General features: G+C 38.0%; 1 protein-coding gene across 2 annotated transcripts in view; it reads left to right on the top strand.

Moving 5' to 3' along the window:
• The window catches only part of TRIP13 (thyroid hormone receptor interactor 13), a 12,311-nt gene extending 9,230 nt beyond the window's left edge, over positions 1-3,081 (top strand). The window contains exons 11-14 of one of the 2 annotated variants that reach the window (XM_008637113.2): positions 558-711; positions 892-1,004; positions 2,186-2,255; positions 2,826-3,081. In XM_008637113.2, the coding sequence (XP_008635335.1) occupies positions 558-711; positions 892-1,004; positions 2,186-2,255; positions 2,826-2,921 (433 nt within the window). In that variant the 3' untranslated portion in view covers positions 2,922-3,081. The remainder of the gene's footprint in view (positions 1-557; positions 712-891; positions 1,005-2,185; positions 2,256-2,825) is intronic. The other variant, XM_017738626.1, reaches the window with a different exon arrangement.
• The last annotated feature ends 8,440 nt before the right edge of the window (positions 3,082-11,521 follow it).

Genomic DNA, 11,521 nt, shown 5'->3' on the forward strand with positions numbered 1-11,521 from the left:
AACCAGATTGGTTTGTGAAGTATTCTTTGTTAATGTTGCTAGTTTTGAAAAGAAATGGGAGTAATCCAGCAGAATATTTTACACATACCTGGGTGGACAATCAAATCTCTGGACAGTATGCTTCCCTTAAAGATACGGAGAGCAAAAGGACAGATCGTCATGATGTCTGCTTGGAGAACAGACATCAAAATTGAAATGGAAAACATGTTGATTAAAGGTTCAAATTTACAATTCTTCTTTTCATAATCTTTTTGTGTGTGTGTCAGAAGCTATGCCAGTAGGTTCTAGATAGTTAATGTATATCACCTGTGAAATAGGATTAGAGAAACTATGGACACTTGAGAAGCAGCTGAAGGAAGGACACTATGCACTGAAATAGTCTGGTGATCACTGGCCAAGAGCTTCAGTCATTTAATGTAATTCCTGATTGACAAGATTGATGTGGCAGCTTACTACCTAAAAGGATTCGAATCATAAGAAGGAATGTCACAACTTGCCAGTCACAAAAGGAGATAAATCTTTTACATGTGACCTAAAAATCTGTTTTTGTCTTGAAGGTATCCCAATGTAGTTATCCTGACTACTTCAAATATTACAGAGAAAATTGACATGGCCTTTGTAGACAGGGCTGACATAAAACAATACATTGGACCTCCATCGACTGCAGCAATATTTAGAATATATCTTTCTTGCCTAGAAGAACTGATGAAGGTAATACTTGAAAGCAAAACTGTAAAATGTTATATTTTATTAAATTTGACATTTTAATCATACTTCCTAAGTAACAAAAATACATAAATTTCATTCCTTTTCTGTATTTCCACTCTTACTGTAGATTTAATTTTGAATACATTTATTTTTCATACAACAGTGTGTAACTCTCATTTCTAGTGTCAAATAATATATCCTCGACAGCAGCTTCTGACACTCAGAGAGCTCGAGATGATTGGCTTCATAGAAAATAATGTGTCAAAGTTAAGCCTTGTACTAAAAGAAATCTCAAGGTAAGATTCTGAAATTCTACTTTTTTCATATATATATACTGAATTGTGGAATGATGTATAAAAGTAACCTAATTTCTTAACAACTGGAGATCTGAAACAACTCAAATTTTTTTCTGTTTGGGAAAGTGCAAAAACCTTCAGGGGACAAAAAGTGGAAGCAATCACAATTTGCTAACATTTCTTAGTCTCAGATCTGGCTTGGCCTAGTACTGCGTCTGGTTTGTGCTCTGCCATTTGAACTCCTCTTGACAAGTTGCTGGCTGGATTAGTCTTACGTTTCAGTGGATGTTGGGAATTGTAATGCACTTTTGCAGAGATAGCATGAGCCTTAGGTCCTGCTAGGAAAGTGTCTTGAAATCCTCACCATCTGCTAGATCAGTATTTAGCCTGGAGATATAAGTGGACAGAAACAAGAGGGAAAGGAGTGAAGTGTAAATGGACAGTGTTGCGGTTTGCTGAGTACGCTGGTAGAGCAAATGGTCTTTCACTGCAGCATAACAGTTCTTGAAACAATAAAAATTATATTCACAATATCAAGCAGTGGTTTTTTCATAAGTGCTGGTCCCTATGGAACAAAGTAATATTTGTATGGTCGGGCAAGTGTGGGTTTTTTTCTGTTTCTGAAGTATGCAGTCTTAACTAGTGAGGAGTGAAGTAAAAACAAGTAAGTTTTTCCAGGCACAGAGATTTGCATTTTACATACACAGAGTGGTGCTTGGAGAAGATGCAAACATATAGCAAGTGGGTGAGGCGAAGGAAACTGTGTGTAAATGGTGGGTAGAAGGAGACAGGCAGTACCCATAAGATCCAGCCTTCAAGCCAGTTTTTTTCCCAGTCCTTCCAAAAGTGGTTGTGTCTGTACCATGCTGTTTCGGTGTAGACATTCCCCCAAGTTCATGAGATCGGCACAACGATATGAAGGGCCTGATGTAAGCATTGGCAGGCAGCCGGGCCTGTGCTGTTTCTGTACCTTGCTGCCTTTTCTGTACTGTGCTGTGTAGCCTCCTATAAACAGAATTTGTCTGTTCAATCCCTGCTCCTGCAAAAAGAGCTGCAAGTGGCCTGTTGAATTGTCATCTGAGGTTTTTTTGGAGCAACTTGATGGAGAAACACAAAAATAGGAAAGGCCTTCTTTTAAGAGTGGATATTTAGCATTTAAGCAGCACTTGTCTCTGTTTTAGAAAAAGTGCAGGTCTTGGTGGCCGGGTCCTGAGAAAGCTTCCTTTCCTAGCACATGCACTTTATATTCAAGTAAGTTTATTATATTCAAGTGAATTTATTCTGTTCATTATATTTCGGGTTGGGTTTGAGACAGGCAGGAGGACATTTGAACAATGCCTGAAGTTAAAGATTGGTCCAAACCTCCCTTTTAATCTAAATTGCATCTTGTTTCTGTACCTTTGTAGACTGAAACAATTACGTGCTGCCTGTAATTTAGAATGGGATTGAAGAAGATAGGTGGGATTGACCTGCCCAAGAACATTCTACTTTTAATTAAATTATTGAACATTGATATTGGTGCTCTTATAATTTCTTGCTGAAAAAAAAACCCAAACCTCTGCCACTTTATAAATAATAATTTGTTAAAAACCTGTTTTTAAGCAAATCTACAGTTATTGTGACTGCAGACTTTGCACAGGTTGACTTTGACTTTGCTATGCTAGCTGATTTAAAATAAGCTTGCAGTTTGGTTTATAGCATTTTGAAATTTTTGTTACATGAAATTCCAATAGTTCTCTTTTAAATACTGTGATTTGTATGTAAAATATTATGTCTGCCTATTGCTGTAGTGTGTCTAACAAAATGTTCTCTTATTTTCAGTCCCCCAGTGTTACAATGACAACTTTTCTTCAGGCCCTTTCACTTGCAGTAGACAAACAATTCGAAGAAAAAAAGAATCTTGCAGACTGTGTGTGATAGTCTACTGTTTTGTAGTTGATTGTATTGTTATATTTTTTCACACAAGTTGTGCTTTTATGCATTTGTAAAATAAATTGTCAGCACATTAAAAAACCTGGAATGCCTCATCTGGTTTTTCAAAATATTAATTAGTAAACAATTAAAGAAGTTCACAGCATATTTTTTGAAATCTTTATTTCAAATGTCAGTAAAAGGATTGTAAAAGGTTTTTAAGTCAGTTTCCATCTTTTGCCCTTACTAAAAGCGGGCAGGCTTCTGTGCCTTGTTCTTAATCACTAACTTTCTATTCATGCATTATTTATTCTGATTTCTTCTTTTTTTTTTAATAGCAATAGAAATTCAGGCTTTGGATCTGATACTTCTGCCATAAATGCAGTATTTGTTATTGTTTCTGAAATAAAAGGCATATAACTAGGAAGAATTCAAAGTGCTCAGTGGCAGACCAGATCTTTCATACTGACATCTCTTGAAATTTAGTATCAATTATTATGGGTTTTAATTACATCAGACTCAAAAATTTAAAATCAGGAGATCACTTAATTGTATTTTGTAAAATGTGGGGGTTTTTTTAGTGTTTCTGAAAGGATTTGAACCAGAGTGGACCATGTTTTCTCCATGAAGTATAACTACAATGTGTAAGAAAGGTTCTTTCAAATGTAAATTTGGTTTGGTTTGGTTTTATAGAAAAGCGGGACAGGGACTTTTACAAGGGTGTGTAGTAATAGGACAAGGGGGAACAATTTTAAACTGAAAAAAAGGTAGTTTTAGATTAGATATTTGAAAGAAATTTTTTGCTGTGAGGATGGTGAGGCACTGGCACAGGTTGCCCAGGGAAGCTGTGGATGCCCCTGGAAGTGTTCAAGGCCAGGGTGGATGGGACTCTGAGCAACCTGGTCTAGTGGGAAGTGCCCTGCCCATGGAAGTGGTGGAAGTTGGAACTAGATGATCTTTAAGGTCCCAACCCAAACTATTTTGTGATTCTGAATGTTGAGGGAGTTTCCAGAATAGTTTTTTTAAGAGAAAATTGGGAGATTTAAGTTGATTATATCCAGTTCAGACATGCCTCCTAGCTGTTGGTGTTGACTTACTTCAGTGCTTGTGCATTTTGTTGCTGCTTTATTTGTCTTTTAAATCAATGTTATATTATACATCCATAAAATGAAATATTTTGATCCTGAGTTATAGTTATTAATGAACACTATACACTGTGCATCAAAAATTTGAATGGAACTTGTCAAGTTCTATTAAATTTTTTTAATGGCATCTATTTGTATGTAAAAAGAGCCTCTCTGTTAACCCTAAGTATCTGTTCATTATATTACTTTTGAAAATAACTTGTTACATATTATTCCATATCCACCCCCCAAAAATAGAAGGGAGGTGGGCAGCAGGAGAGAGTTCTGCTTGGATTGTCTTACGGATTTCCAGGACTGCTCTAAGAAAAGACACACTGGATATGAGGAGTCCTCCACGTAACGTCCTCTCTCAGTCAGTGCAACTCCATCCCACACTCCAATGCAGTAACCTCAGCTGTTCTTTTCACAGGAGTCTCAGTGGCCACATATTAATCCTCTCTTTTCTTTCAGTATTTGGTTAAGGGTTATGTGGAGGGAATAGTCCTCTTTTCCAAGTATAAATAAGTTTTTCAAATATAACCATAAATCAAAACTGCCATCTTTTATCACAAACAATAATTTTCAAATTTGTCCTTAGCAGATTTCTTTTAATTCTGCTCAAAGCCACTAGATGGCAGAAAAGAATCCTTGAGATTTAGCAAATCATGTGAGAATGGGAATGGTGACTTAAAAGTTTCAAAAGCCCTAATAAGGCAAGACTTTGCCACAGTGAAAAATCCCTCTTTAAGATGTAGTGTCAGCTGTAAGGTAATGTAACACCATAGAATTCCTCTGCTTGGCCTTAGAAAAATTCCAGAATTTAAAATATTTTGCCTAATAAAAGGAAACTGTTGCAGAATTTGATCCACAGATAAAAGCAGTGAGTTCTCTATGCTACAGCAGAAGTTATTTTGTAGTGTACTTCTACCATCTCATCCACTGGCTGGTGGGTTTAGAAGAATATCTGGGATGTAGGCCACTATAAGCATAGATGATGAAATATTGAGCCTGTCAAATGCAAAGACTTTCACCGTAAGCACATTAAAGTGTGGTATTTTAGAACAGTTAAGTAATCCTGAAATAGAAAAGTAAAATATTTTTTCTTTTTCTTGGAAAAAGCACATACAGACTCTTTGCCAAGCTCAGCGCAGCTTATTTTATGAGATATTTCCATGACTAATGTTTTTCCAAGCAGTGAAAATTGTTCATTTCTGATCTAGATCCTATGACATGATTTTCAAAATTGGGGTAGAAGAAGTTGAAGAGGGAAGGATTTTATTACCCAATTTATTCTCTAGAAATTATGCAAAGACAGTGATTTGTCTACAATAAATTTTAAAAGTTAAATAACTCCCTGAAACTTTGGACCTGCAGAAATACTCATTTCAAATGATCCTGCTTTCATGGCTCTCTATCAGTGCAGTGTTGCACGTTTTAATTCTCAGTTCAGCAAAGGATGAGAGCTCAGGGTAGAAGACTCCAGGTCAAACACTGAGAACAACATCATGAATTTAAAGCAAACTTTTGGAAATCAGAGGCTTGGTATTGCACTCAGCAATATGCAGCAAGCTAGACTGGGGAGATCTCTTTTCCAGGAAACTTTCATTTCTCTCAGATTTCTTTTGTTATGACACAGAAACAAGTTGTAATCATTAGAACTGTAGAAATATTTGTACAGTAGTTTGCTCTGGAGTTCCAGCTCTGGGGAAGAAGGGAAGAGCTGTCATGGAAATATCTTAAAGGATTTTTGCTGCTAGAGAGAATGATCATCAAGTTAATCCATCTGAGGTAATGATTAACCATTAAGTAGGGCAGATGCCTTACTCCAATTGATAATCTTCTAGGAATAACACTGGGCTAGTGCTCAGCCTCCTAAGCAATCCAGATGTGAAGCAGTCAAAAATCATTCTGCTCCCAGGGAAGGCCCTCATCCTAAAACTACACAGCTGTGCTTCCATTCAAAAGGGGCTGGAAAATCATGCTCCTGATGTCACCCTCGCTTAGGATCATCACAGCAAATGCTGCTTGAGGGATGGTGGGCTGGGAATTTCTCATTCTAGCGGAGCTCAGCATCTTCTTAAACCTCCCTGCAAACATGTGGTCCTGGTGTCAAACCAGGATTTGGGCACCACAGCCTGAGGAGGACCATGAGCAGTGCAAAGCAAACCACCAGTCAAGGCCACTCAATTACAGGACTGTCTGGTTTTGACCATCTGCTATCAACAAAACTGCAGAACCCCATTTTTTCAAACATCTTGACATTACATAGAGACAGGAGTTTGCTATATTTCAGTGTAAAACTGATCTTGTAAGTACAGACAGATACAAATAAACGAACTACAGTAGCTCTGACCTTTATGTGTATTTAAGACTGTTAGAGGCTTACTGGCTACAATAACTATTAATCAATTTCCCTGCATATTTCAAAGATTAGGATATCCTTTTAAAATAGGGCATTGGTGGTGAGAAGTGCCAATCAGTGTTGTCACTCCTCATGCTGGGGGAATTGGACTGCATGACCTTTGCAGGCCCCTTCCAACCCAAACTGTTCTGTGATTCTCTGGTCTGAATACCGTTGCAAGGCTTAAGTCCTTCTTTTGATTTCATAAAGCTTTGGGATAGGGCTTGGTCCATGGAAAGGATTTATGAGCCAGAGGTTGTTTGAAGCTTCCCTGAACTTGTCCACTGCAGTTCCTCAATCACAGTAACTAGGAAAGGAGAATCCCAGGAAGGAAAGAATAGCCATCCAGAGCTCATTTATGCTGCACAGCACTTGGCCTCTCTCAGCAGGGCTTCCAAAAGTGGAGGCCTCTTGAAGGTGTTCAGGCTTTACTCAGTTTTGGTGGAAGAGCACCTGAGTAGGTTTTTTATTGCAGCCTCTTGTGCTGGCAGCTTATAGGGCTGTCCAGTAAGAGATTTTGCTTCCAAAACATTTGAGGTCTTTGCTGGTTTTTGTTCTTTGTTTGGGGTTTTTTTTCCAGAGTAAAGACTAACTTGGAAGAACAGCCTTTCTTTAAAGGACTGGGCAGTCATCAAATCATTTTGTTAAACATTTTGATTAAACTCATTCTAAAACATACTTACTGCACAAACACAATTGCTGGGACCTGCCTAAGTAGAAGTGCACTGAAAAGGGAACAATGTCCCAGCTGATCTTTTCCACTAGAAAAAAGGTGTCCAGGGGACCACGTTGGTCTAAGAAAGTAGGCCCCAGATCTCATGGCTGTAAGATTATCCTGACAGCTCTTCTAGCTGGATGAAATGTAGAACAGACTTTGAAACCAGCTCAAATATTTAGCTGTTTAGTAAGATGTGCTATTGCTTAACTTTTTGCAACTGATTCCAATTCTAGTAATTATTTTCAGAAATATATTTTATTGGTACAAATCTGGGGGTTTGGTTGGGTTTTTTGCGGGGGGGTGGGTTTTTTAAAACAATCTTGCCTTTAAACTCTGTCTAGTCTGTAACTGACCTGCACTAGTGAAGATACTAGTATATACTGGTTTATCCTTCAGCTGAAATTTTCTGTTCAGATAGAGCCTCTGGACTCATCTTCCTCAGATTGCAAAGAGCTGTTTATAGGGTGCTGTTAGAGGCAACCAAATCTGGTGAAATATTACCTGTGGGTTAGAGAGTTTTGGCAAACAGCTTTGATGTAATAAAGGGTTGATTTGGGAACACCCCAAAAACTTTGACAGGTTCTGATTCTGAAAAACACCTATTTGGAGTACTTCAGTATAGTCCTTCACCTAAGTCCCTCAGGGATACAGGAGACTATTTCTCTGCTTAACATTTGGTGCCAAAGTTAGGGTTTTTAAAGGACATTGGTTCAAAGACTGTGACTGTCTAAAAAAGTTTTCTTGCAGCAAATTTTCTTTAAGCAGCTGTTTCATCTGCTTAATATATCTGCTGTAAAGCATCTCATCTGAGCTGCTCTGCATGCTTCTCTTGCATGTAGTACAGGGAAGACTTGCATTTCTAATGGAATCTAACTAGGTGACAACAGAAGAATTGTCATGCATGCACAGAGAATCTAAGGTACCTTTCCAGCTGCTAACTTACTTGCTGTTGTTTTGTTGCTTTCTGTTTCTTCAATCACTTCATTGTTATCTCCTGACAACAGATAAGTTGTATGGCCTTATTTCAGTGTTTAAAGATCTGTGGTACCACCACTTGGGTGTCAAATTAAAAATTAATTTCTGTGGATACCAAGGTCTGCAGTATTGAAAACATCTTTACAAAATAAAATATGATAAAGGGAACTTTGATAACATTTCCTCTCCCCAAAGGCATAAACATGACTGAACCGAAATCTTAAACAAACAATCAAAAAATTTCTTGAGCATTCTAGGAATGTTGAGCCCAAGGAATTATGGAAAGCACAATCACCTGAATGAATAAGAAAAATGGTATGGCAGTACATCAGAAGTTGTACAACATCATTGGAAAGTACAGAAGAAAAAATCTGCACAAGTCAATAATTCTTTGAAGCAATACTGAGATCATTTGTATGAATAATTACTGAGACTGCTGATACAAACCAGTAATTTTCCCATGAAGGAACCAGTAATTTTTCCCATTAGGCAAAAAATCCATTTACAAAAGCATATATATACACATATATATATATGAGAGACTGTCTCATTGTGGTAATCGTACCATGCAAATTAAATTAATGACTCTAAAAGGTTTTTCAATGAGCATTTGCAGCTTAACTATTTTAGTAAAAACTCACCAACTTAAACTTTGGATAATTATAATTATTATCCTTTCTCAATAAAAGAATTTGGAAACTTGACAGAAAAAGCAATTTGACAGCAAGGCTGGAGCCTTAGGGGGAATTATAATATTACTTTGAGAATTTTGTGTGGGAGGTTTAACATTTGTTCTGCTTTCCTCTTTTCTCTCAGGAGTATAAAACAAATATTGGGAATGGTGCCATGGGAACTAGAACAGCATTTACTTTTCTGAAAGCCCTCTTTTCTGCATTAACCTGCTGACAATTATTATTCTAATATTCAATTATTTGTAGATTGGATATTAAATACAATGTAGACCAACACTTCTAAAACGTAACATTAAGTTACATCAAGTCTTCATACAGCTAAATCACTGAAACTTTGGGGAGTGTAATCTAGCTCTTAATGGAATAGAAGATGCATGTTGAGTAATGGCTCCTTTGACAAGGAAACCAAGAGTCAGATGCACTTATTCCAAAGTTTTTATACCCCAAATCTGAATTTCATTATCCACGTCAGGGCTTAGTCCTTTCCTAAGACACTAACTATGAACAGGTTTCTAATTAAAAAAAAAAAAGCGAATAATCAGAAACAGAATTGGTAAGTATGTCTTGAAGCATTAACTTTTTGCTAGTGCTTTGATCAAAGAAATGAGAAGACAACCTTTGGCTTGGGAGAAGAAAAAACAACATGCAGAAAACAAACAAAACAAAACCAGAAAAAAACAACCAAACGAAAAAACCACCACAGACACAGACACCAATTTTCCTTTTTTGTTCTGGGGAGTATGGTAGAAGGTAGACAACTTTTGGCTTTCCTTTTGGGGGAAATCCTGCTGTCCCAACCTGTCACATGCAAACCTCCTACAGCTGCATGTCCCCAAGGCCAGCCAGTAGCAACATTGAGCCCTCATCCTGGACTGTGGGTGAGGCCCTATATCTGGTGCCTCTGTGCCATTAAGATGACCCTAGAACACTCAGAGCCCTGACTCTGAGGGGCATCGGCCCCTTACAGCTAAATGGGCTGATGTCACCTCAGATGTCCTTCATAATGTGGTGTCTGCATTTTGAAAAAAGTAGACCTCCAATGATCATAGGTTTGCCTGCAAAGCTGCTCTACAACTGTTGCAATAGTCTAAATACTTGGACTCTTGTCTAATGTAGAATCTTCTCCACATCCTTGGCTCGATTTGAAACCTTCTGAAGACAATTAGTCAGATTTATAAATGGGAGGTGATCCAGGTTTCATCTCTGAAGGTGCCTGTGGGATTCATCCTGTCAAATAAATGCAACTTTTTTTTCTTCCCTTTGTTAGCTTTGTTCTTCTACCATTTCAGTCACTGTTCTTTAGTTTGCATTCAGTACTTGTAATAGCATAGTATGGTGTGTATAGATTCTCTGTTACTTTTCCTTTTTTTAATCATCCACATCTGTTAACTGGGAAGCTGGAGTGCTCAGCAAGCATTTACTGAAGTGACTAACTAGGTTGCATTTTATAGTATTTGATAAACTTTTTACTGATTTACTGAAATAAAACTGTATGTTTACTGTCAATATTTGCACATGGCTTATTACGTTATTGTTCTTCCAGCTTTATTCAACATAATACTAGGTATTTTTATAAAAAGAAAATCAGAAAATGTGATTGATATGCTTGAGCCGGATCATTCCTAGTTTTATAATTGCCTACGCCTGGCCTTGCTACTGACTGTTAGTTTTGAACAACTTGTTTAATATTTATCTAAAGAGTGGCAGCAGCATTCATGTGAGCGCCCCTTCTTCCATCTGCTGATGACTGTAACAGTCCCAGTCCTGGCGTGGTTTCTGTGTTCATCTCATTCCAAACATGCAAAGTATACTTCCCAGAAAAGATCCTTTTCTTTATGGTTGTGGGATGGGCTTTACAAGGACAGTTTCTTGATCCAAATGTCATCTTCTAAAGGACATGTGAAAGGCAGACTTGGTATTGGTCTCCTGCTGGGAGGTTCTCTCTGCTCATGGACCTCAGGACTGCTTGTTGGCAGTGTGGTGAATGGGCCCTTACAGTCTTCTGCCCCTCCAAAAGACCCTGTGGAATCATAGACCCTTCCAAGATTTCATACTGCATAAGATTTCTGGATGTCAACTGGTCCAATTCCTTGCCCAAGGTAGGACCAATTTAGGTCAGCTTGCTTATGGAATATCTCCAAGGAAAAAAATTTTGAAGCAATAAGCCCAACTACCTGCTGCATTTGCTCGCTCTCGCACACACAGAAGACCAAATCTGGACCAGGTTCTGGCAATTAATTCTGAAATGCACAGGTCCTTACAAAGCTGAGACTGGTGAGATTTCACACAGTGGACACACAGGAACAGAATTTGAGGCCTCACCACCTTCAGATTTTGTGCCCATGGAAGAGATAAGGAGATGTATTCTGTACTCACCTCCCTGAAGGAAAAACACTTCCACTCTTCCTTACCGTGTTGTCTCTGTACTACCTGAGCTGCAAATTGCTAGGCACACTCTGACTACTATGTCCTTTTCTGACTGCATTTCTTCGTGAAAAGTCCTTGTCTCAAAGCAGTCATATATACAATTTGAATGTGCACTCTTCTGCTTTTATAGAACTTTTTTTTCTTAGTCAAGGAAAGAGAACAGTTTTTCTCCAGGGTAAGCCTGGACAGAAGAAGAAGTGTGGTGATGCGATGTTTTTATTGTATTTTTGTATGTTCTTTGTACCCTAATGGTTCATCCCTACCTTCCC

Source organism: Corvus brachyrhynchos, unplaced genomic scaffold (assembly GCF_000691975.1).
Source record: "Corvus brachyrhynchos isolate BGI_N302 unplaced genomic scaffold, ASM69197v1 scaffold146, whole genome shotgun sequence".
Lineage (NCBI taxonomy): Eukaryota > Metazoa > Chordata > Aves > Passeriformes > Corvidae > Corvus > Corvus brachyrhynchos.